Here is a 27,148-nt window from a genome sequence, read left to right as displayed (position 1 = left end):
CTGAACTATAAATAATGACACCCTTAATGAGCAGAGAATTGAGTCAAAATACTTTGTTTCAGAGTAGCAGCTGTGTTAGTCTGTATCCACAAAAAGAACAGGAGTACTTGTTGCATCTTAGAGACTAACAAATTTATTAGAGCATAAGCTTTCGTGGGCTACAGCCCACTTCATCAGATGCATGTGGGCTGTAGACCACAAAAGCTTATGCTCTAATAAATTTGTTAGTCTCTAAGGTGCCACAAGTACTCCTGTTCTTTTTTCAAAATACTTCTACTGTTCTGTGAATTGAAACACTCAGCTTTCATTTTCCATCATTAATAGACTTCAGCTGTACTGAACTTCCCTGTAAGTGTTCTGTATTCATTTTAATGTTGTTGGACATTGTTTCAACCAAAATTTCTTGCTGTGCCATCCTGGGGCTAAAGGATCCGCATGGGGCGGATGTATTCAGCACCTCAGGATGCAGTATTGAGGGCAGTACGTCAGTTGCTGCTTCAAACACTTAACCTTTTGATTTGGTTTCTTTAGCAAAATGCTCTAGCCTGTTGCCATAGAAATACTGAGGTGAAAATCTTTAGTTACCAAGGTCCTTAGTAGGCTTGGAGATGAGTCAGGTTGCAGCTTCAGGAGATGGTCCTATTTGCATTGTCTAACATACATCAAGAAATGCTCCTGTTGCTTTTAAATGATCAGTAGTGGTGTGGTGCTGCTTGTCTCACAGCAAAATATCTTGTATGGGGGGGAGGTGAGGTAGATAGATTTAATGTCTCCTACAGAATCCAGAGTAAACATTCCTTTTGGGGTTAAGTATTTAACCCTCTGAAAGGAGACTAGCTATTAGTTTCACTAGCAAAAGCAATTTTCTCCTCTTTGTGTGGAACAGAATAGCAAGGACAGCTCAGTCTTGCCCTAGTACTCTCCCCTCGCTCCCCCCCCCCCCCCCCAACCTGGCTACTGCACAGTCAGTGTTGCCTAGACACAGCTCTGATGTGGGGGTGCTTAACTACTAAAACTCAGCCAGAAATTCACCATGCAGTTCAGTCGTGCAATGTAGATTAAACCAAATTGTGCTAAATCCCTAGAACAGTTTCCCCAGACAGTAGATTTTTATAATGTAGACAGGTCCATAAATGGGACAGCCTATTTGGTATCGTTATTCATTATTCCATGAGATATTTGTAGTGTATGAAATGTAATACAGTTGATGGCGATCATAGTGTTTTTAAACAAACCTGTTGAAAGTAAGTCTTGTTATTTAAAAGTAGGGAGGAAGGGGGCACAGGCTGATGTCAAGGTGTAGATATACACCGGACCCTCACTAGAACATGTCTATATAGCGCAAATTCACATATAACGTGATTGCAGCCATGGATCCCAAATTTAATTGCAAATAATTTTAATGTGGTCCCCGTTATAACACGGTACCGTGCATGGATCCCAAATCCCGCGTTCTAGCAAGGGTCCGGTATAATTGTGTTCTGTGTCCCACAGCAAAGGGCCCACCCAAACTTTGAGTCAAACTCACAACAGCAAGATCCCTAAAAGGTGGGTGGCATGAGTGCAGTACCTTTTAGTATAAGGCTTGAGATGGTTACTTATAAACTATTTAGGACAGGGATTTTTCATGTTATATCTAGTGCCATTGCAGCAACAGTCCTAACCTCAATATCCATATCTTTTTAAATGTGGGAGTTTTGAAGCCTCTTCCTTAAGAGGGACACTAGCACCTGCTTTCTTGTCTTTGTGACAGCAGTTGGCTGTCATTAAATATCTTTTAAAGAGATGCATTAAGTGAGATGCCTTATGATAAATTTTCGATGGCTTTATCTCAGCAGTTAATATGGCAAAATTAGCTTTGGGGAATACTAGAGTGATTATTTTAGGACTTGCATCTGCCATGGAGATTGGTATTTTCATCTGCCTGGGTTTTAAGGAGTTCTGTTCCAAGTGCCAGAACAAGCTGGGAAATGCTAAACCTATTTAGGAGGATTATAGGACTCTTTTATGTTGTTGCTTGCAAGGTGGATTTGATTTAAATCACTAGTCAGGAAGACTCGATTTAATCATGGATTTCGACATAAGTGCATTCTTGTTGGGTTGTTATAACCTTAATACATATTCTTCACAACCCAGAGATAGATGTAGGTTTCATTTTTAGAAGGTACACACTATACATTTTTAAAGTGATTGATTTATTTTGAAAACTTTTCAGATTAGTTTTACAGCTATATCAGAAAATGAATGATTGGTTATTTCATTAACCAAAGGTAATTGAAGCAGATATTTATGAAGTCATTGGGAGGTGAACTGTCTCCAGTTCAATAGGTTAATCATTAATATTTGGAGGATTTTCTTGCCATGCTGTATTAAGAGAACATCACCAGATAGACATTTAAATTGTTTTATTTAACGAAAACAACCTTGTGTATTCTGGATTTTTTTCTTCAACAGCAAACATATAATATTTTAACAAAACGAGCATATGAATTTTTGAATTTAGTTAAACTTTCAAGTTTTTTTAAAATCAGGTTTTGTTTTTATTAAAATTGTTTTTAACTAAAATAGCTACATGAAATTTAAAAAAAAAAACAAAACAAAAATTAAATTGACTGTCAGCCAGATCAACATGAGAAACTTTTTTAAATATTGGCTTCTGCAGCTATCTCAGTTGTCTTCACCTTCATTTTCCTGTTTGTTCGTAATCTGGAAAAGAAAAACAAGCTTTCCTGCTTTTTCAGGCTCCAAATGATTTCTCAATTCGGAATGAATTAGTCCAAAGGAAAAAAATATTCTTTCTACACTGGCAGAAGAAGCTACTGCTGTTAAGTGAGATCATCACTTCAACAGTCTCTGAATCCAAGTGCTTTAGTGACTTCCACCAGTTCACTGGTGTGACTTTCTTTAAAACCTCATCAGCAAACACATTTCTTGAATGGTTCACCCTTTGCTCTGAAGTTTGGTGGTTGGCAGCCTTTTTTTTTTTTTTTTTTTTTTTTTTTAAATGCTTGTAATTTAACTCTGTCATTGCATATTTCTCTCTTTTTAAGATCTCACTCAGTTCCTTCCAAATTTCAAGAGTGTCAGCAATAAAACATCTATTTCCCTGCATTTTGCAAGGCTACAGAAATAGGCTTCAGGGTACTCAGCCGGTGTTCAACATTTCTCTTAAGCCCAATGTTGAGAACTTTGGCTGTGACAGGGCCATCTATTTTTTCACAATTTTGTTCACAAACTGTCATCCGATTAGGCCAGTTCTTGATACAGTGCTCAAAACAGTCCACTACTGAGTTCCATCGCACTTCTTGTGGGAGAGTTAACTTCGTTCCTTCCACTTTTTCAGAGCAGCTGCAGCAAAGTGGTTGTTACGGAAGTATTTTGCAATTTCAACAACATTAGCCTTTATTTCTGGAACACTGAAGCCTTTGGCTAGGAGGTGCATCAAATGAGCACTGCAACCGTACATTATTAGCTTGGGACTCTCTTCTAAATTTCTTCTCATCTTGGATACATTTTCCTCATTGTCTGTGACCAAGCTGTGTACTAGACATTTGGTTTTTTTCCCCCCCGCAGTTTATTATAGCTTTTATTGCTGCTATTTCTAAGTATTCTGCTGTGTGTACGCTTCCTGATGTATCAATTGTTTCTGTAAGGAAGACATTCCCTTCTTCTGTTGTCACACAAGCACATACAACAGGATCATTGTGAACATTGCTCCACCCATCAAGACTCAGGTTAACAATTTTGCCCTCTAGACCTTTTGCACACTGCTCAATTTCTCTTTCATAAACTTTGTCTAGGAATTTTCCTGCGACATCTGCTCTGTTGCATGGACTGTATCCTGGTGTTAATGAAGTGTAGGTTCTCAATGCTACGGAAAGGAGAGTTTTTTGCATAAACAAACTGGCCAATGTTTTCATCAATTACCTCTTTTTGTAATCTGCTGGTTTTTATCACAAACTTATCTATGGTTGTTTCTGGATGATGGGAGATTTTTTTTTTTCTTTTTGCTACAGGTGATATACTGTGACACTGTGACATACATGATGTGACTGAAACACTGTCATTTGCAGATAACTCTGAAACTATAGAAAATGATGGTGATCTTGAAGGTGGATAGTCTTAAGAATCCTGTACGTTGAGGATGGATTCTCCTAAACAAAATAAGTCAATGCAGTTATTTAATTTAGTATTACCATACTGCTCATTTAGTATTACTCATTGTATTCTCTGACACTCCATTCTGCTTTAAAGGTGAAATTGTAAAGGGAAGATCTGCCTATTTCGGCTATTTATTTTTTATCACAACTGCATCTAAAATAATAGTACCATAGAGTAACAACTATATTTTTTGCTCAAACAGAATTCAAGAGTAGTCCAGAAGGAAGACAGGCAGTCCTTAAGAAAGAAGTATGAAATAAAAAAAGTTTACCAACCTGAAGATCCTGCATGTTCAGACATGTCATCTTCAACACAGCTTTCTTCTGAGAAGGAACACTTCTCATGATGTTGTTTCATTTGGGAAACCAGGCCTTGTATTTCTTTGTTGTGCTGTTTGCATTTTGCACGCATGCCTGTCTTACCTACAGGTAGAGGAACGTCATTAAAATATTCCCAAACTGGGTCTCTCTTACAGCTTGCTGCCATTATAGGTTTTCCCTTTTAGTGAGAGAATGGTATGGTAGATCTCAAATCAGTGAAGGCTACACTCACAAAAGACCTCAAGACTCTGGAATATGCTACTCTAACAGTTTCACTTTTGTTTCTACTGCCTGTCCCTCCCTTCTCACATTTATCTCCAGACTTTTTCTCCTTGTCCAGTTCTATTCCGCCCCCAACAATCTTATATTCAGTGAACTTACTGAAGCTTTGCACTTTAAGAGAGGTAAGGGATTGACCCTGTGTACACAAATTTGCAGAGGGACAGTAGGGTTGTGGTCTGTTGTTTCTCACCTCTATATATTTATTTATTTTAAAACATTTTTGCTCTTAACAAGCATGTTATCTCTGGAGACACAAATCCACAGTTTGAGAATTGCAAAACTAGGCCTCTCTGATGGTATCTTCTAGACTGAGCGCTAAGTCCCATTGGGGAGATAGAAATATTATCCTAAATAATCTATACAGAAGCCCCTGGAACCCCATAAGATTGGGTCCCTAATCCATGAAGTATTGGAACTCATTTACAAAACTTTTCTTAAACATTCCATGAATATATTGTCTCATACTATAGAATTAGAATTTATAATTCCTATTCCATGATGAAATATCTGAGCTATAATGTATCTTACTTAAAACTATCTTTTTTTGAGCATTTTTTCCTCAAAAAGCACTTATCAAAAAAATCCGATTTAAATAAGAAATCTGATAGATATATAATTTTTTTTAAATCATTGATTTTTATCCACCCTGGTTCCTTGGATATGTTCAGAAGCTAATTTCACCATTGTCTGTCTGTATACTGCTAAATCCCATATATATCACAGATGTGCGACTAGGAGAAACTAGATTTTGTGTTTTTTTGAAAGGTGACAATTCTGGATAACCATTTCTTTGTCTTCAAGACACAACATGGGCAGCAGTAGTCAAGACTTCCCCAACGTGGTATTTGTGTACCTCAACTTTATCATGGAAGGAATGCCTCTGGGACCAAAAGGGTAGTTGATTCTTTGACTTCTCTGAGACTGTTAATCATGCTAGTTAGTGTTGATTATCAAATGCTAATCTGGGGCAAATTTAAACTCTGACTTGTGAAAGGTCATCCTTCCCTGGATGATAAATTGTATAGCTTTCTTAAAATTCTTGGCTTCTTGTGCACACGTCCTACTCCTTTATGAGAATAATTGTTTGGGGAAATAAGGGTGTTTAAAATAAGCCACTGTTACCTAATTGCTTAAAAGAAGTTAACCTTCTCATGGATTTCTTCGTGTTCCATAATCTTTCATTACCTGTTTGAACAAAGCTCTTAGTGCATTAGATAAATGCTTTCTATCTGTCTGTTGGCAATCGAGAATCTTTTTGGAGATGTCCTCAAGGTTAATGCTCTTACAATTCACAGTTCACTTTCTCAACAAACTTGTCTTTGGGTAACCCTAAACAGTTCCTACTGCTTGTTCTATTTTCAGTGTTACTGAGGGTTTGTCTACACTTACATTTTATAGCTCTCTAATTTGCTGGCTCAGGGTGTGAAAAATCACCCCCCTGAGTGCAGCAAGTCTGAGCCCTTTAAAGCGCTAACATAGACAGGCTCCGAGCGCTGGGAGCTAATCCCCTTGTGGAGGTGGATTACCAGGAGTGCTGAGAGGTGTCTCCCAGTGCTCGAGCGCGACCACACTCGCACTTCAAAGCGCTGCCGTGGGAGCGTTCTTGCGACAGCACTTTGAAGTTTCCAGTGTAGCTATGTCCTAAGACACAGAGTCTTAAAATGCAGTGTTAACTCTTGTGCAAGTGTAGGTGTTGCCTTCATGGACAGGAAGGTGTGTTTATAGTGAGATAACTAATGCACGACGATTGTCTCTAAAATCCTAAATGGCGACAAGGCACGGGCAAATTTTTACCCTGAGGTAGCTAAGTCAGGTCTGCACAATACTGTCCACCCATAGTGGACCTTGCCTAGATGACCTACTGGGAAAACTACAGTGCCTTGTCTTCATTATGTTTTATAGCAGGATAGCTAACATTTTTTATCCTGCAGTAAAAGCACACATACCATTGTCAGTGAAGATATTGCCACGTTTCTGTTGCTTACTGCTAGTCCATTCCAGGCTTCGCATGTCGGGAGGAACTATATGGAATGTGTCAGAGTGCCAGATGTGGAAGAGGGGATAGCGGCTTCTTTCCCTCAGCCTTTACTCCTCTTGCATTTGTAGTACCTGTAGAGTTTGGGATGGCAGTAGCATGGTATTGGGATTATTAAGTGACATAGTGAAATATAATTGTTAGGACAGTTAGCATTATTGCATCTGCCTCTCTATCTGCTTGGAGTTGCTATCAAGCTCAGGCAGTGGTTCTTAACCTTTACAGCAGCCAGCACCCCTTTGGTTCTCAAAATATGTTCTTGCACCCCTTATCAAAAATCGTTGAAGTAGTTCAGTTCTTTAAACCTAGGTATATTTTATGTTTGTATATTACAGTAATCGTTAAATACATAGGTTTGATAAAACAATGTAGTTGTACTTACGTGCCTGTGATGTGTTTTTGATTTACCTTCTAAAAAAATCTGGCATGTCTCGCACCACCAGAAAGGGCATCTCACACCCCCAGGGGGTGCATGCACCCCAGGTTAAGAACCACTGAGCTAAGGTGTACTTGAGAGAGATGGGAATGGATTCTATCAATTTCTGCACTTAATGGTGAAAATTATTTTCACTTATAAACTTAGCCTTTGAAATCAGTCAAATAACCTACTCACTCATAAGGATGTTACTTTGAACTCATTTGGTAACTAGTTTTAGTAATCCTTTCTTGTGAGCACAAAATTTTCTGTTCCTTGCAAGGAAGTACAGCCTCTCATCACCTTTCAGTGCTGTGGATGGTGATGGTTATGAATGAGTGGGGTGTGGGAAGGGAATAATAAGAGCAAGGACAGCATCATAGGAATGGAACCCTGGAAAACTGAACCAAAGGGATTGGTTTGGGGTTTTTCTGATTTCTAGAAATGGTTGAAATGTGTGTGCCATAGAATTATTACAGCTTGGCTGAGACAAAGGGAGACTGAAGCCATATTTGATTGCTTAGGTTACCAGTTTGTTTTTTGTTACTAATGTTATGATGCCCACGTTGCTATCCAAAGCAACATGTCTTTGCCATGTGACAGCATATTGGTGTAAGGCATATTAATCCTTGGCTTTGCATGTCTGTCAGCTTTTATAAGGCAGGAATGTCAGCACAGGGCAAATCTAAGCAAAGTGGAATTGGCCAGTAGAAATACAGTAGCAACTGTTGCTATTTGTGGCCAAAACAGCAGTCTGGGGCAGAGATCCCTTTCCTATCCCATAGCCTTGGATAGTGGCCTTGCTTAGGGATGCAACATCTGGCATAGCTGTTAAATCTTGGAAGGGAATTCTGAGGTTATATGTTTTCAAAGGGCTCAGTTCCCCTTGGAATTTAGTTTTGTAATGACTGAGATAAGAGATTAGGGTGTTGTAGAATAGGACACGCTTATAGGAAAAAGGGTTAAGCTTTCCTACAAGTATAGAATACCTAGGCTAAATATTTGAGAAACAAATGGCCTTTAGTGAGGAAGATCAAAGTTTGGCTTCAGGGTATAAACTGTCTGTAGGAGCAGGAAGAACTCCCACTTCCACCCCTGTATATCCCTGCACAACTGGTTAGGTCCTTGGTGGGTTTTGCATTCTTTCATACTGGTTATGGGTCATTGCCAGAGGCAGGATGCCACTATCAAAGCTGACTTTTGGGACCCAAAAGAATAATCTTTTATTTTTAAAAATAGATGTCTAACCATTTGCCTTGTGGAGATGGCCTTGAAAGCATGTAACTTGCTACCAAGCAATGTGAAATCAAAGTAAGCTAGTCACTATGGTTGAAAGGAGGAAGCAAGTGAACTCTACTGCTGTAGCAGAAGGCTGTAGTTAAAGATCGTCCCATTAGAAAGACACAATCCACAGACCTTCCCTAAAACCAAAGATTTGTGTAAACTTCAGCCCCTCGGACTTTGAGGTTGATTTAGCAGCTGCTTACTCGGGCCTGGATTCAGACTGTACTCGTAGCCCTGAGTGTAGGGCAGCATGCAGATGCATCAGTCCCAGAACAGCTCCAAAAACAATTGTGACACAGATGCATCCCTCTGAATCAGGTATTTCCATGTTCTACAAGGTGGGGAGAGTACGTTGCATTGACCCATTGCCAGTTGCTGCATGCCCCCTCAGTGTCCAGTCTGCTCCTCTGGCTGGTACGTTGGAGGGGGGGAGTGGAACCATGGCCAGCACTCTCTCAACCCATCTGACTGTTCAGAGATAAATTACAGGTTTCAGAGTAGCATCCTTTTTGTCTGTATTCGCAAAAAGAAAAGGAGTACTTGTGGCACCTTAGAGACTAACCAATTTATTTGAGCATAAGCTTTTGTGAGCTACAGCTCACTTCATAAATTAGAAGCCCCATAAAACCTACTTGTCTTCCTTCCCCTCCCCCCCCAATGCCTGGACTCCTCATCCTGATAAGCCTGCCCAGGGGACTGGCAGAGGGACCTCTTACTCACCTGCATGGCTGCCTTAGGCTGCGTCATAGTCAGTCCTCTGGTAGCTGCCAGGCTGCTGATATATCTGTTGTCTCTCTTGCAAAGGGATCCTTTCCTTTGCATTCTCCACTAGGGCTACTTGGAGTGCACATGGGATATTCTACATCCCCTTTCCCCTCCTGTCTGTCTTTCCAGCAGGACACTAGGGGGAGAGGCGAGGCTAAGTTGCTGTTTCACTGTGTGGCAATCCTGTTGCTCAGTTATTCCCATCAGTACTTGCTTGCCCAACCTCAGCCTGCAATTTGAACACTAGAATCCTGTTCTATCTGTCTCGCAAACTAACCAGGGAAGACTTGATCAGACACCAACTCGGGAAGGCCTTTCTCATCTTAAGAACCAAAGAGCATTGCAGCCTACAACTCATTTAGGGCTCATTCCACAATCGACCCCCATCCTCCCCATCAGCTGCCAGGTAGAGGAGCCCCCTAGGATAACTGAATTTCTGGGGAGTGGTCAATCTGGTGGATTGAGAAGGGTCTGAGGGAAGTGTGGATGGATGGATGGATTTGGGGAAAGGGAAAGAGTATGGAATTGATGAGTGTTTTGGTGTGTGCCTGGAGGGGAGAGGAATGCTACGTGTAGGCTTAGTAGAATTTGATTTTTATTTTTCATCATTTCACAAATCTATTTAAAAACATTTTTTTAGATTTGTATGTTTTTACATTTTCATAATTGCGGAAAATTAAGGGGGGGCAGTTCAGACAATTTAATCGCAGTAGACATTGAGATTCAAAAAGTTAAAGCGTTAAACAAATTGTTAACATGTCAGCTATACAAAGTAAATAACTTTAAATCAAACAATTTCTCAAGCAGCATTTTTCTTTGGACATCTGTAAGTTTCTATTATCATGGAAATACTTTGTCAGTGTACGGTGAAATAAGCATTTACCAATAAAAATCTGATCCTCTGAGGCTACATATGTGTATCACTGACTGAAGCAAAACATTTAAAAGTCCATTTTTAAAATATTGGTCCATCACTGCAAGACTCCATATTAGATGAACTAATGGTTTGATGCTTTGTCATATCTTAAGTCTGGGGAGGCCAAACTGTGGCTTGCAAGCCACATATGGCTCTCTTACCATTAAATTGCGGCTCGCAGAGTCCCCTTGCCCCACCATTCTCCACCTACCAGATTGAGGTGGAAGAGAAGGGCTTGGGACTCTGTCTTGCAGCAAGGTGGTGGGGTAGTAGCCGTCTGCCCAGCAGGGAGGAGGGTATTGGGGTCTTCAGTCCCACGAGGCGCACCTGCCAGGGCTTGGGGCTTCAGCAGGAGTGGGGCTGAAGCCCCAAGTCCTGGCCCCCGGCAGATGTGCCTAAGCTCTTGAACTTCTGAAGATTGTTGTATGTGGTTCAGAGGACCAATAAGTTTGGCCACCCCTGTCTTAAGTTCTTATTTTCAGTACCTTAGTGAGATTGTAGTAAGGAGACTATAGCTCTGTTCATTAAGACTGTTTGGGGTTTAAACTTGTAGAGAGGTCCTCCAGAAGGCTGTAACAAATTATAGATGTGATATTCTTTTATTGTCTGCTGACATAAAGTTTACAAATCAAACCAGGAATGGGGTCACCTTAAAAAGTAAATTATATTGATCCTTTCAAAGGGTAAAATGTTGCCTTGTTGCTGTGATCTGGGAATAAAAGCAAGGTTTGGTTTGGGTTTCTATGGGATTGAATAGCCATATGCAGAAGGCAAGGTTTACAAATAGTTTGGCTTAGTTCATTTAACGTCAGTCCTATTAAAATCTCCATGTGGGCTCTGCACATATTTTATTTGTAGAAGAATATTGTAATATGTCATATCAGTGTAATCCCTGAAATGTTTGTAGATCCTCCTCCACCTCCTTTCATTGCCTCCCACAGTGTCATGTAGAATCCTGAGCCTCTGAAAGAAAATCCGTAGGCCAAGGGCTTTTATCCTTATACTGTAACATGAATTTCCAAATAAGCTTCGAAGAGTCATCCTGCTGTGAAATCCCGGGGCTCTTGAGCTTTTCATTATTGAAGTGCCCTGAGCTTTTGTGGGTTTTGGCTCTTCCTTTAATATTCCTCCTTGCACCCCTCCCTCCACTTAAGTCTCTTGCATCGCTGCTTATTATGAACTTTGTTTAGTAGGTGCGTTCCCTTATGACTGTATCTGCCTTTTCCTGACCTGCTTCACGGAGCCCCTACAGATGTATTGTTTTTTGTGAGGTGGTGATATGAACACCCATCCTGATCTTATGTCCTTCAATGTAATTTATGAACACTCTAGCTGTACAAAGACATCCATATTGACTGGGTCTGAGGGTCAATTTTCATAACATTTCTTGCTGCAGCTCATGATCTGACTCTCTTGGTTTTCATTTTATGTCCCTAAATGCTTTGGATAGCTGAGTATGATTTTTATTTCTTCTAGGTATTATCAACCCAAAGAACCCCAAGGAAGCACCAAAGTCCTTCAGCTTTGACTACTCCTACTGGTCTCACACCTCAGTAAGTTTCTGAATGCACTGTAGCAAAAACCACTGTTTACCAGTCAGACTGGCCTGGATTGTCTCCTGACACCCCACTTCAACCAGCTGCTCCTACTATGATTTTATTGTACTTTGAGTGATACAAGTTCAGAGCTCTGTCTCTATGTTCTAGTTTTTTTTCCATCCTGGGAATGTGAACGAGTAAGGTCTGGGGGTCTGAGAACATAGTCTGGGTGTGTGTTTGAAAGAGGAAGGAGGGGAAAGACATAGAAAAATGTGTGTGTTCAAGCACCTGCAGAGTGGAATTTGAGCCACAAAATTAACTTTTCAGTTCTAGAGTAGCAGCCATGTTAGTTTGTATTTGCAAAAAGAAAAGGACTCGTGGCACCTTAGAGACTAACCAATTTATTTAAGCATAAGCTTTCATGAGCTATAGCTCACTTCATCAGTTCTAATTTGTGTTGGAAAAAGTGAAGACTTGGGGGAGGGGAGAATTTGTGGCACGGTGGGGGTCGGGGGGGGGGGGGGGGGGGGAAGTGAGCTGGATTCCACTGGCTTACCAGGAAAAAGCAGAGTAGTGATCCATATTTCCTGTAACTGTAAAAGCAATACATTTTTGTCCTCTAAGCATTCTGCCCCACCTCTCCAGAGAGCTAGATCTGAAGTCTTGTTGACTTCCAGTGATTGTTTTATAGCAGAGCTCTACAATTCTGCATTAGGTCCCCTCCCCTGTTTTCTTGAAAGGTGGAGAAGGAGATTATCCTTTTTTCTCTCTCATCAGATAACATCAGTATTCAGTCTGGCTGATGGGAAGGGAATTTGACATTTTCTGCACTGGTTGACACCCTCAGATAATGTGTTCTTGACCAAAGCTTAAACTTATATCCACAGAGCTTTTAATGAAACTTCTTACTGAATAAAGCAGTTATATTACATAGATCAAGCAGAGAGGCAAAAACACCATGAGCACTATATAGACTAAACCCTAATAGATGAAAACATGACTTTTATATCCACAGCTTTTGCTGTCATTTTAGGTCATGCACATCTTCAAGAAGAACTTGCTATTATAAAAGTTGCAGTCTAACATTAAAATCAACCAGCACTATTACATCGTGACCATTCTTCAAAAAAACAAAAACAAATGCTGTCAGTGCCCACTGCTATGAGGAGAGAGAGAATATTTGAGTAATCACTAAAAGTATATTCCTACGAAAAGTGTTCTGATTTTACACCATCAATGTAATCTTTTCTAATTGATGCAGCAGAAAACACTTAGTCTCACTTGTAATGTATAATATGTTGCATAAGGAAAACAGTTGCCAAATAATTGAACAAGGGCTTCTCCGGCTGGCCAAGGGAGAAGGAGAGCATGTCAACAAAAGGGGATGTTAATATACACAGTGAATTCTTTTAGTTGTCTTTTTGTGTCCTAGACCTTGCCTCGTGCATTGTCTTGGGTAGAGTCAAGTAATTGGATGCTGATGTCTGATCCCAAAATACAATGATTTCTCATTGCAAGTGACAGAACTTCACCAGCTACAAAATGGAGGATTCAGTTCTTTGTTCAGAAAAAGTCTTAGAATAGCCTCTGAGGTTGCACTCCAATCTGGGTAATACACCAGTTTGACCCCATTTAAATTGCACTTTTTATAGTACATTAAGCAAGCAAAACTCTGTCTTGATCCTTCTGATCAGACAGTTATGATGGTGCTTCCTCTCTAGGGCCTTTTGTTGGCTTCCTGTTGTAGGAGTGTAGTAGGCTTTTTTCAAAGTCAAATCTTTTACCCTTGGATTCAGGCCTTTTGGCATCGTACTTTCCAGAGAAGAAAACAGGCCTGAGAGGGGGAAAAACTGCTTTATTTTGGGATCTTGATTTGATGGTCTGTAACCATACTGCCCTCTGCTAGTTTTGTCATTAGCCCCTCTTTTTTCAGCATCATGGTTTCAGAGAATTTAATCCTGTTGTCCAGGTGCTGTACTTTTCCACAGTGTGTGTCTATGTTGGTTTCCAGTTTAGTCAATTTATTAAAAATCCCCTGAATGTTTTCCATAGAGGAGTTGGCAGAGCAAATAACTTTGGAATTGATCTGCCGCACTATTGCTTGGACCGGAAAATGCTCTATCAGCTGGTGCTGTGAAAGAGGCCTTAGATTGAAAGAAGTCTTGATTATTTTTAGTGGTCATGACTGGGATCTCCATATTCAGCATAAGGATTTTGAGGCTATATTTGCTTTCTGTCATTCAGTAAAATAAACGAAAATCAAACTTCTCACATTGATTTAACAGGAACAAGATTGTTCATGCTTCCACTTGGCTCTCAAGGAGAGCTCTTGATATTTTCCCTCCCAAGTACATTAATGCCACACACTTATATTTTAGAAATTCTAAGACCTTTTAAAATAGTGTAAAAATTTGCTAATTTGTGCACACACAAACAGTGGTCTCCCTTCTCTGCAAAGCTTTAGTAATAGATGAGACTGTAGTAAGTTCTTATGTTAGTAGGGCTTCATTGTTTTACATCATGCTGAATTTTAGATAAGCACAATACAAATGCCTAGAGAGGCAAAATATACCTCAGATAGTTAAGTGTTATCAATACTAAACTATCGTTGCCAAAATGAAATCGTTTTGATACATTGTCCTGACTCTTGCATTGTTCACCTACTTGCTAACTTGGAAATGTGTATCAATTCACAGTGGCTTTGTAGTCATTAATACAAATTTTGTTAAGTTGTACTGTAATTATAAATCTAGATTGGGATTTAGAAAATGGAATCTGACAGATGCAAAACAGGTTAATTCATTTTCATGTCTTGTTGAGTGGTAGCTGGAACTCAAATACAATTTTCACTCCTCCCCCCCAAAAAAAATGCTGGGTTTTTTTCCCCCAGGTCCCTGTCCAGCCTTAACCCATCTGAGATTTTCTGCCTCATCTCTTCTTTGTTCACTTTGATCCTCTTTTTAACTCTGTGCTTGTTCTCCTTTCTTATACACTCAAAATACTGTCTCTGGGATTTTGCACAAAACTTCTTCAGCAGTATCAGCAATGGTAATAGATTGCTTCCCCGCCAGCAGATTGACATTGCCTAAAATAGTTGTTTTCATTCTGCTTCAACAGGTACTGTCTTTGGAAAACCGGTCTGTAAGAGAAGCACCAACATTACCTTCCACTGGGGGTTGATCCACAAGGTTTCTTTAAGTGTGGAATAACTCTTAATACCTTTCTGAATTTAGACCTCTGGGGTGGGAGTAGAGGGCAGCATTTATTCTCTTTTCATCTTTGCAGCCTGAAGATCCCTGCTTTGCATCTCAAAACCGTGTGTACAATGATATTGGGAAGGAGATGCTGTTACATGCCTTTGAGGGCTACAATGTGTGTATCTTCGCCTATGGGCAGACTGGAGCTGGGAAATCCTATACCATGATGGGCAAACAGGAGGAAAGCCAGGCAGGCATCATCCCACAGGTAACAAAGCCCAGGCTGGGTATTTACTTCACAAAACATATTTAAATGTTTGCTAATGTATGATTTGTTACCTTGCAGTAATGGTTCACAAAGAACCAAATCTTACTTTTAAGGAGGGAAAGCATCAACCTTGGATCTGGTGCAGTCAGACTTGACATAGGCTACCACTGCTGTCTAACATGACTCTAAAATCATGTTTTCTGTCCATACTTGCAAGAAACCAACATGATACAGCACAGCTTGGTTGCAAACATACTTCTCAACTGTTTAAACTTAGCTGTTTCTGTAGAATAAATGGGGCTTATATCTTGAGTGTAGATTGTTCAGAGGATATATAACTTCTCTCATGTTTAACCTCTACCTCAGGCAATTAAAAAGAAATGTAAGAATGAGTGACTCAGATTTAGGAGAAGTAGAAAGAAAAGGAGTACTTGTGGCACCTTAGACTAACGAATTTATTTGAGCATAAGCTTTCGTGAGCTACAGCTCACTTCATCGGATGCATGTAGTAGAAAATACATGTAGTAGAGAAGTAGAGAAATTATTCCAAAGAGAATAGTTCTACAGAATTTAAAACCAAGAACAAAATACTTAGTGCACTATCTGCCCTTTGTAATTCTTCCTAAAACAAAAATAACTCAGTAAAGTAATATAAATGTCTGATTCCACTGAGTTTCCTGGCTTTTGCCCTGATTGTTGACAGGACAGTACAGGAATACTTATTCAGTAAGAATCCAAGAGGTGGTGTCACTGATGAAACTCTCAATAGAGACAGGGGTCTGGAGAATCTGTCTTGTCTTTCCACCGTGGGAAATGAATGTCTCATTGTCTTAGCGGTGTGTGTATATATTTACATATAGATTACCAAGTGAGAAATAAAATAGGTAGGAATGTTGAGATACTGATTTATATAAACACACTAAATTAACCCTATCCCCAAAAAAGCATTTATTTTGAGACAAGTTTTAGTCCATGACAACATAAAGAGCCTGAAAGAATGCTCTGGGAAATTCGTGGCTGATAATATTTCATTAAGGCTGTACCAGGTGTGCCTAATGTTCAAGATGATGTAGCTGTTGGCTGCATGGTGCTTTTGCCACACCTCAGCTCCTCTCTCACGTTGTCCTGGCATTACTGATATGTTGTGTGCATGTTTTGGAAGGAGTTTTCCCATTAAAGTGGAGACTGGGTTTCAGCCTCAATAAATAAATTTGCTGAATAGTCTGTCATCGTTCTGCTATAGGATCAGCAGCAGGAGTTACTGGCTCTATGCCCCAGGTATGAAATGGACAACGGAAAGCATTGCTCTCTGCTAATGGCTCAAACCTGTGCAGTCAAATGCCTAACAAGTGTTCTGTTGCCACGAGCAGTGGCGGCACATAGGTTAGATGTAAATGTCAACCACATGCTTGGGAACCGTTACTCATAGATGTGTGCAGAGCATAGTTAATAAGGAATGTTGTTCATACATCTAACACCTTGTTTTTCTTCTGTGAATTTAACACCTTTTTGAGCATAACACCTGAAATGGGTCCAAAGCCTTTACACAGCAACTTGATGTTTCTTCATTTGCTTTTTCCACTGTGAATTTGGGGATGCTGCATTCATCTTTCTAGCTCCCTAAGGTTATACAAATCAAAAGCCATGTTAAAAACTAGCTAACCAGAATATTGCTCCTGTTATCTACTTTAGGTTCTTACGACCCTCTCCTCCCCTCCCTCCAGTTGCATCTTGTTGAGAGATTATACCACAGAAGAATAAAACCAATTAACTACATAGAAGGGAAAGCATTATTTCTGTATGAAATATACTCACTGGTTCCTCTGCCTTCCCTGCACAAAAAAATACGTGGGGGAGCAAAATTGTCCTCCATGCACACGTGTAGTCTGTCATCTTCCACTTTCTCATGTTCACTAGATTCCCCTACCAGCCAACCTCTGACACATCTATGTGAAGGTCTAAAATAGTGATCTCTTAAAACCATGCACTGACTTAACTGTTCAGAGTGTGTGCTCCTAAAATCTCCTGGTACTCTGTCCACACTGCCGCATATCTTGCGTGCAATGGCTTGTTTAGGTACTGATGCCTGTGAGGCCTACTTCTACCCTCTGTCCTTTTCCATACCCATGCTTTCCCCCCATGCAGTCCCAATTCTTCTAATGCATTTCCAGCTATAACATATGCTGCTCCACTATTGGTAGCTTCATTTGTTATCTTAATTTTAAGTAAGCAAAATACAAGCCTCAAACACAGCAGAATCTCTCCTATAGAGTCTGTCTGGGTAGCTTCAGCATCCTTCATATGAAGTTACTAGCTGATTTTAAGCGTCTACTAGTTGCCTCAAATCTGATACCTGGAACTTTGTCAAACCAATGGACTCTGAGGATTATTCTCCTAAAAATAACCATATATAATATGGCCAAATGGGAGAGCATTTCATATTTTTAATCATCTCATTCTCTGGAATTTATAATCTGTTTTTCTTATTTCAATTGTTAGACTGTCATTTTTGTATTGTGGTGCTGTAGCTGTGTTGATCCCAAGATATTAGAGAGACAAGGTGGGTGAGGTAATACTATTGGACCAACTTCTGTTGATCAAAAAAGATGAATTACAGAGCTTTTTCTTCAGTCTGGGAAAGGTTCTCAGTGTCACTGCTAAATACAAAGGTTTCAGAGTAACAGCCATCTGTTAGTCTGTATTCGCAAAAAGAAAAGGAGTACTTGTGGCACCTTAGAGACTAAATAAATTGGTTAGTCTCGAAGGTGTCGCAAGTACTCCTTTTCTTTTTGCTAAATACAAAGTGGAACAGTTAGAGTTAACACATGTTGCAAAAGACCCATTCAAGGTGAAGTGGGCAGTTAACACCTCTGCAGTTGCAGGAGAGAACCTGCTTCAATGGGGGTGGGGGGATGACCCCTAGTTGTCATCTACCACCCCATAATGGAACGCTTATGGGGCATCATTAAACAATTATAACTCCTACTCAACAGAGATCCCATCCACTTGACCTTGAAAGATCTCTTGTCACATGTTAACTACTTATCTCTTCCATCTTTTATTTACTTCTGACACAGAACACCTTTCCCAGACCCAAAGAAAAGCTCTGTGTAAGCTCAAAAGTTCGTTTTTCACCAACAGAAGTTGGTCCAATAGACTAATAGAAGATATTACCTCTTGTCTTACTGACCTTGTCTTTCTATTTCTTATGTTAAGTAATTCTGTTTTTGTATTGCAGATTAATGTTAAACTGAGGAATAGTAGATGAGAGAAAAACAAAAGGATTGAATACTAGTGATTGGGGATGGGGTTTAACTGCATTTTTACTGGACACTGTTCGGTGGTTGTCATGAAAGTGGCTTTTGGAGATGGGAAGGGTAGAAGGAGAACAGATTGAGTCACAGTCTGATATTTGTCATTGCTCACTCATGACTGCTGTCTGACTCAGGCTTAATCTCTCTCTAGCTGTGTGAAGAACTGTTTGAGCAAATCAATGACAACAGTAATGAGGAGATGTCCTATTCTGTGGAGGTGAGTACACTGGTGGACTGAGGCACGTTCCTATTAGTGGGTATGAGGCTGCTGATCTGAAGAAGCTGCTACATCGTTGGTATTGTTTTCTACTTCATATGTTCATGAACACTCAACTCTTCCCCTTTCTCACCTGACACTAATGTATGAACAAAGCCTTTCTAAGGTAAACTAGTCTGTATGAATGTTAATGCACCTTCCCTGAACTCTTTGGGTGGTGAGTAAAAGGTATGAATTATAAAAGCTAGCCTTATAGCTGCTTTCTTGGATTCTGGGCCTGAAAAACCTTAATGAACTTGCAAACATTTTACCACTGTTGGTTGGGAAACCTATTCAGTGTTTTCTCTCTTAATTGCCTTTAGTCATTATTTCAGTTATTATTTAAATGTAGGCCTAGTTTAGAATATCTGATGTTGCAATCTTACGCAGGAATCTTCTGTTAGCCTGCTACTGGGGGGTGCCATTCTCTTCCATAAGTGGAATGGGGACACAGTTGATGCAGAATATATAGTAGGGGGAAAAATGACAGGAAGAGAATGTTATAGACTGAGCCCCAACTGACCAAACTAGCCCTCTGTGTTAAGTCCTAGAACAAAGGCAATTTCCAGGCTACTAGCCAAGTGAATGTGCAGGAAGATCTGTACGTTCGTAGTTGGCAAAGGATTAAAATGTGGACTGTAAAAATAGCACTTTGGTTGGCAGATCTGCTCTGTGTGTTTAGATATAATTGCTCACTTTCCAGACAAATAAGTGTATTCCTGTTAGTCCCCAAGTCAGCACAGTTAAGAGATAATCAGCTGGATTCTCTTCTGGGTCACACGAGTTTTTTGTAACCAAGTTCTGACTGCAGAATCTTTTCAGACAGGTGATGATGGGGTAAATCAGAGTGCAGTTTGAGTCTCAGCTCCCAGAGTGAGATTGCAGGGCATTTAGTAAAATGATCTTTTAAATGTGTAAACTAAACAAATTTAACAGCTAGTCATTGAGACCACATTTGTGGAACTCAAATCCATTTTTAGTTAGTTTTCAGAGCAGACCCCATTTTAAGATAGTCAGTTCAAAAAAGTCAGTTACAGATTGTTACTCATAAAAATAATTTAGAACCTGTTTGCACAAGGAATTTGGTTGAAAGTATCAGAACTTTGAGATGACTGTCGTCATCTGACTTGGTCCAGAATGTTTAGAATGCCCTCTTCTTTTCAGAAGCAAGGTGGGCTAGGGTAATATATTTTTTTGGACTAACTTCTGTTGCTAAGAAAGACAAGCTTTTGAGCTCATACAGTGCTCTTCTTCAGGTCTCGTCTTTTCATATAGCTTCCTGAAATCCTTTTTAGTAACTTTCTCAACCTGTCTTTCTCATTTGGGGTCGGAGTATGCAATTGGGAAAAATGTAAAAACTCTAAAAGGAAAAATATTTGCACTGATCTTAATGGACCAGTTAACATAAAACAGAATAATGTGCTGCAAGCACTGAAATAAAGAAATCAAATCCAACTTAATTGTCTTGGTTTTGTATCCATTTATTTTAAGTAAGCAGATGACTCCAATTATTATTTTTTACTGAACTCTAGAGCTGTGAAAAGGTTACTGATTTACAGTCAGGAAGGTTGGTCAGCTTAATAGGTTTTAAGGCATTGGGTCATTTTGGAACTTGAGCTTAATCAGAGGGTGGGAATGTCACTGGGACAGCATGCTTAATACTTGTGAAAGGAAAGAGCAACATACTTTCAAACTGTTTTCACTATTTGATGCAAGAGTGGATGATGAGTCCAGAGAGCTGTGCAAGGAAGCCAGAAAAATTATCTTCATTGTGATGGAAGGCTCTGAGAGTGGACATGGGACAAACTGGGTGGGGGAAAGGCTAGAACTGGGTTACAGAAATTATTCTGTAAACGTTAAAATAAAAGTTTACTTGTGCAACAGTGACCCACTTGATATTTTAAGTTCTTTTGTCTGTGTTTTTTGTCCTGGTTTAGATATTTTGGGTTCTTTTTGTATTTCTAAAACTGTTGCTTCCATCTGAATTCTTCCCACCAAATGAAAGTGAATAATTTACTGTTTCAGTTAATATCTTGGATGTTGAAGTCACTAAGTATCTGTTAACATGGGATAAGCTTGGTGCCCTGAGAAACATGCCAATTAAAATTTATGCCTTAAAAAGAATTTTAGCTTTGTAATTGTGCTGGAGTTAGTATGCAGGTCTGACATGTAATTATGGTTGGCATTGTTAGCTGCATTGGAGTTTTGGGATTATCTGACCTGCAGAGTGTGTTGCTATAAATACCAGAGAGCCAAAAGCGGCTCCTCAATGAAAAGGAATATTAATTTAAACTTTTTGTTCTGGGTCCAGAAGGGAGGTTCCCTGAAAGCAAATTGCTTTCCCTCCCCTCCAGTTAACAAACATGATTGAACATTAAGCTCCATATTCTGCTGTATCTCAAAGATATTTTACTAACTCTCCATTTCATCATGGAACCTACAAAAGTAGTGGATTTTAATTAGGTGGCACAATTTCTGGAAAGTAAGATCCGCAGCACAGATATTAGTTTGGACCAACCAGATTGGGTGTGGTTGTGTGAAGGAAAGTCAAAGGAAAAAGTTGAGGAGAGAAACTGCTGTGGATAGAGAGTGTGAAGCTTACATTGTAGACCTAATGTGGGCTTGCTCTCACCACCTCCCCATGAGTGTGTCAAGCTGCCACATATCATAATTGTGGATGCACCTTTTAACTGAAGAACTCCTTCCTAATGGTGGTGCTCTAAAATTCTGCAGCGCTTCTCTCAACAGAAAATGAGGCCTTCAAGACCCGTAAATTATCCATGCAAATCTATTCACAGGTCAGTTACATGGAGATTTATTGTGAGAGAGTCAGAGACTTATTGAACCCGAAGAACAAGGGGAACTTGCGAGTGCGAGAGCACCCTCTGCTCGGACCCTATGTGGAGGACCTGTCCAAGTTAGCAGTCACCTCTTATACAGACATTGCAGACCTCATGGATGCTGGGAACAAAGCCAGGTTGGTTATGGGGTGGATGTGCACTCAGTACCAGTTGGGGGGGAGGGTTCTTGCTCCACATCTGGCACCATGACATATAGTGCCAGTTTTGGAGTCCCCTCTAGCTCTTGTCATATGTGGAGCTAGAACTTGCTTTAAAAATTGCTAAAAGAATTAAACCTGATGTGAAAATACACTTTGGTTCATTAATGCAATTTAGAGGTAAACACTAATTTGTATTATGAAATGGTTTCACAAGTCATTTTATTGATGTCTTATGCTTGCAGTAGCTTGTGGTAAAATACACTAGTAGTTGCATTTCCTTCTGGTATCATGGCTTTTAATTCTAGCTTTCTCTGTATACAAAAATATAGTGATAAATCAGTTAAAATAAAATCTACTTCTAGCCACCCAAAAGGTGACGAACAAGAAAGTTGGCCTGTCAGCCATACTCTGGTTGGTTAATCCATATAGCAGGCTGTGAAGAAAGGAAGGGTGATGTAACTGGAGGGAGGGATGTAACTGGTACAGAGGGAGGAGTGGGGGTAGCATTAGGGAAGCACAGGTAATTGTGTAGATTGACAGTACTCAGTATAAACTGTTGAGAACTAGTTGCAGCATGGAGCCTACTGATCATTTAAAAAAATGAATGTCTGACTTTATTTTTTAGGACCGTGGCAGCTACAAACATGAATGAAACGAGTAGCCGCTCTCACGCTGTGTTTACGATTGTCTTTACTCAGAAGAGACATGACACAGAAACTGACCTTTGCACGGAGAAGGTAGAGGAGTGAGGAAAACTGACCATCACCTTAATTCTGCTTTCAATTATCTCATTTTACTGGGGGTGGAAGTAGGAGTTCTCTCATCCTGATGTACTCTCAGTGGGGGAGAATTTGCTTATATGCCATATTAACCCTGTCAGAGCACTTGTATTACTGGTTTTTTGCTGGGCTCTGTTCCTAAACTGTGTTTGAAGTAGTGGCTGAGATGTGGGAAGCAGGAATGGCAAAGATATAGAGGTGGCGGGGTGGGGAGGGGGAAGGAAAGTAGACCAAGCAAGAGGAAAGATGGAATGAGCTGGGAAGTAAAATTTCCTCCTGCTTGTATACAGAAGCTTCAGTGTTTCAACTTGGCAGGGCCCAACTAATTACTGCCTCATTAACTATCCTCTGCAGTCTCTCTCAGGCGTAGGCCTGCTTTAGTAGAGATGCAGTGATACTCAGGCAAAACAAAACAGGTGGAATTTGCATGTTAAAAGGAAGTACATTGTGTATGAGTGGAGATGTTTGGCCTGTTCGTTTGGGTAGTGGAAGAGCAAAGAGGCTCTGTATGCAAAAGTGACTATATAAAAAATGAACCATCTTCACATATCTGTTCCCAGTGTGTATTTTGGGTCAGGTCTGTTGCCTGTGCTGATAAAACCCAAGCTTTCTCTCCTGAATTGTTTTGGCTCTTCAGGGTTATGAGATAGTGACCTGCATTCTATTCTGCAGTTGTCCCAGTTCTTTATTACTGATTGACCATATACAAATATGGATAAAACATAGCATGCCTTTTTTCTTTCTAGATCCTAGGTTATTTGCAGCACTAGCAGTTAAATTATCTTTTGACTCAGTTTGCTCTGGAAGTCCTTAAGTGCTTAAGAAACAATATTCTTTCTTTTAGTTATTTTTCAGAGTGTAGCTGCACTTTAAAACAGAATGTATTTATACTAATGCAGAAACAACTTTGTTTCTCTGAAATGGATTGCCAATGAAAACAGTACAGCTGTAGAATCTGTAGCAGGCTATAGTGATTTTGGACAGTAGATTACTTCATGAATCATGTGGCATCAGAATTATTTTTCTCTTGCTCTAATCCCACCAGAATTAGTTCTGACTGTTGCTGTGTTCCCTCTTTAGGTCAGCAAGATTAGCCTTGTGGATCTAGCTGGGAGTGAGAGAGCAGACTCAACTGGTGCCAAAGGGACTCGATTAAAGGTAGTGGGATTGCCTTGGGCCACTGTTGTATGGGGGAGGAAGGAGAAATAGTATATTATCAGTCTGATGTCTGAGTATGCTCTTCTGCTTATTAAGTAATGAACAGAGGAGAAAATAACTAAAATAAAAATATAAAAAATTCAGTCCCATCAAATATCCAGAACTTCAGCCCCGTTGGTCAATGATGCTGTGGAATAGTAAGAATTTGATTTTTGTTTAGTCTTTCTATGGCTGGTGTAATGGGTATGTTACAGTAGTCCTTTGTTCTTGAACACGTTAGCTATTGTGTGAAAATGAGATCTCTTCGGTATGCTGTCAAGAACCAAAGAGGCCCCCTATTTTCAGAGACTGTTTATTCAGTTGTGTGATTATTCTCATATTGGGATACTTAAAAGAAAAACATAACACACTGCATGAAAATGCTTGTGGGTTTGGTTTTAATTCTGATATTTTAGAATATCTAACTTTCCTTTCACTAGTATGTGTGATTTTTATATGATGGGTGTAAGGGTTATTTCTTCATGAAGTAGCTTGTTTTACACTGATAACCCATGTTTTGGTCAAGCTTTAGATGGTGATAAAATTAGTGGAGGTACCTGTGTGAGAAATGTGTGTTAAGCCCCAGATAATCATGGCAGTGTGGTCACAGTAAAACTAACTTTATTGTGAATCTAAGACATCTACTTTCACAATGACACCTGCCATGATCTCCAGCTCCTTTTAGTCTGGACCAGAGTTCCTGTTTGAGTAGTGTGAATCACCACATCAAATGATTGTCTTTCCAGGAAGGAGCGAATATCAACAAGTCTCTCACAACACTGGGCAAAGTAATTTCAGCCTTGGCAGAGGTGGTAAGTACAGTATTGCATCTATCTAGAGGAAGTTGTCGTCTTTACAAACCTTTCAGTGCTTGGTAATAATCTGGAACTGCAAGAGACCCTATAGTCCAGCAAGGCCCTTCCATCTACTTTGCTAACCTCAGTATTTGGCTTAGCTGAGCCTTTTTATTTTATTTTATTTTTTTTTGATAGTTACATGCAAGGTTGTTAATATCTATTAATCTCATAGGTTCTGGTGCAGGACTTGCTCACAGTAAGACAGGAGCATTGATTTACTTAGCCGGGAAGAAACCTTGAAGTACAAATGTTTGTAGGCTTTTGCATAAAATTTGTAAGAAGTAAAGCAAACAGAGTACATGTTTACATACTGAATTTTGTGATTTTTATGTTATTTTTTTAAAAAAATTAAAAGAACAACTTTATACATCCTGTTGAGAGTTTCCTTGATTTGAATGATAAGGGGTCGTATGCGGTCATTTGGTCTCTGGGTTATTCTACTGTAAAACTGAAATTTTTATCCTGATGTCTAAACTGCAGGAAAGTATCCTATAATCTAAACAGATAATCACAATATAGCATAAAAATGTTTTCTTTTTACTTCTTCCATTGCAGTTGCAATGGAACAGCATGTTGGAAAACCTGCTGCTGTGCACTTAAGTTACAGAAGATTTAACCTTTGGGACAGTCTGTCTGGACTTAAGTGCTTTCTAATTAATTTAAATGTTTTCTGGGAGATTCAATTCTCATTCATTTGGTTCTTCAGAAAAGCAATATTCAATGCATATCCTCCACGGTAACAATTTGAATGGTCTATTCTGTCTTGTTCAGACACTCATCTTGTGTTCTTCCTTCCTCTTCCTTTAATGCTTTCAACTTTAGGATAACTGCACCAATAAGGTATGGTGGGGCTGAGTAACCATGAATGTTAAGTCCTAGTAGACTGATATAAAGCCAGATGTGCTTCACCTAGGAAACCAAGAGCAGGGATCTGTCAAGAGCTTTCAAGACAAATTGATTTGAGTTGTAGACTGAACTTTACTTAGTGAAGAGGCTTATTGGCGTGACCATGAAGTAATGAGGAATATCAGTACTAAAACTCAAAATAAAAATGTTTTTTTAGGGTTGGGGAAGAAAGAGAAAAATGCAGGTGTAATGAATGTTTAAGAATAAGTTAAATTTTATAGCACATCCCTGCTCCTGATTTGTGGGTGACATTTTTCTTAGGAATACTTAATATCTTAATGTCTTTGCTCACTACATGTGGTCTCCCATACTACTTTCCTTCACACCAAAGGATGCCTCACAAGTTGCTGTTTATGCTAACCTTATAAAATTGCCATGGAAAATTTACAAGCCTTGATATGCAGTTTTTACTCATTTTTCTTGTCCGTCAAAAGGTTACTCACCTGAGGCAAGTAGGGGAAAAAGAATTTTTATAAGGCTGGTACTCACTTTTTTGTGCAGTAATCATTACCTTTTGAGTGTTAGTAAGGTGACTTTCACATAACATCTAGTCAAAACTACTATTGCACAATCAAATCTTGTATTAGTGTCTTGTAGAATTAAACTTTTGGCAGTACTTGCAATTAGGTGTATATATGCTAATCTCCCTCCCTGCTCTCTTGCACATGTCAGCAGATGACAAAGTACCCTGTTCTGCAGATCTCTTTCATGGATGACCCCTAATTGATGCTCATATATCAAAATCAAGTTGGGGAGCTAAGAAGGGTGGGGATGGAAAATATTTACAGTGGAATTTGTAGGGAAGTCTTTTGCTTGCCCACAAAGGAATCCTTCTTATAACCTTTTATGAAGATTTTGATTGACAGAATGCTTGAAGACTTGGGGAGCTGTCTGCATTGTGAGCTTGTGTTTTTTGTTTGAACAGTCCCCAAATCCTGCTAATCTGTAGCCAGGTACAAGGCTACTTAAAAATCAAACAATAAAACAAAACACCCTTTGTTTCTAATTTCATTGGCTCAGTCTTACTGTCCTTTTTGACCTCTCCCTATCCTCACATTTCCTAATAATCTTTGCGTTTTCCTGAGTCGCTTATTAAATGTCCTTTTACCTGTGTCCCTCCAGCCTTGTCTTTTCCAAATTGCTTCTCTGGCTTTCCAGAAAGCATAAAGCCCTACAACCTGAAAGGGAAAGTGAGTTTTAGCTTGAGAGCCTTTTCCTTGTGTATTAAGATTTATTATTATCTAAATTTAAAAATCCTGATACTAGTGCTGGAGAATTTAACCACTGTATAATAACCGTTCCTTTAAGGAGTATTCTGAGTAAGACATGTGGGCTCATTATCCTTTGCATTCCCACTGTGAGACTGTCAGGAGAGTTTAAAATTGCAACAAATAAAATATTTATCCTGGCTCATGGAGTGTTAATTGCAATGGCATTTAACATCCAAAGGAAACTTTATTTCTGTGTCCAAGTACAGGTTACGTGGGATTTTTTTTTAATGATCTAAAAGTCAGTAATGTTTCTGTGTGGAAGCAGGGCTGTTTATCCTGTTAGGTTCCTTCACCTGTCCATTTATATAAATATTTATCTTATGCCTTCCAGTTAGTTTCTGATTGTACTTCAAATTTGATTTTAAAAAGTAGCATTTGAAAACACT

The 27,148-nt window shown here is 39.5% G+C and overlaps 1 protein-coding gene across 19 annotated transcripts in view; it reads left to right on the top strand.

The window, feature by feature from the left end:
- The window catches only part of KIF1B (kinesin family member 1B), a 147,873-nt gene that overhangs the window by 27,537 nt on the left and 93,188 nt on the right, over window positions 1-27,148 (top strand). For 12 of the 19 annotated variants that reach the window (XM_037881081.2, XM_043531770.1, XM_037881078.2 and 9 more), the window contains exons 3-10: window positions 11,655-11,731; window positions 15,002-15,181; window positions 18,647-18,712; window positions 21,550-21,728; window positions 22,378-22,489; window positions 23,612-23,689; window positions 24,475-24,540; window positions 25,408-25,425. In XM_037881081.2, coding sequence (XP_037737009.1) covers window positions 11,655-11,731; window positions 15,002-15,181; window positions 18,647-18,712; window positions 21,550-21,728; window positions 22,378-22,489; window positions 23,612-23,689; window positions 24,475-24,540; window positions 25,408-25,425 — 776 coding nt within the window. The remainder of the gene's footprint in view (window positions 1-11,654; window positions 11,732-15,001; window positions 15,182-18,646; window positions 18,713-21,549; window positions 21,729-22,377; window positions 22,490-23,611; window positions 23,690-24,474; window positions 24,541-25,407; window positions 25,426-27,148) is intronic. The other 7 variants (XM_037881082.2, XM_037881079.2, XM_043531768.1 and 4 more) reach the window with 1 other exon arrangement.

This window comes from Chelonia mydas, chromosome 18, assembly GCF_015237465.2.
Source record: "Chelonia mydas isolate rCheMyd1 chromosome 18, rCheMyd1.pri.v2, whole genome shotgun sequence".
Classification (NCBI taxonomy): Eukaryota; Metazoa; Chordata; order Testudines; family Cheloniidae; genus Chelonia; species Chelonia mydas.
This window is presented reverse-complemented; position numbering and strand designations above follow the sequence as displayed.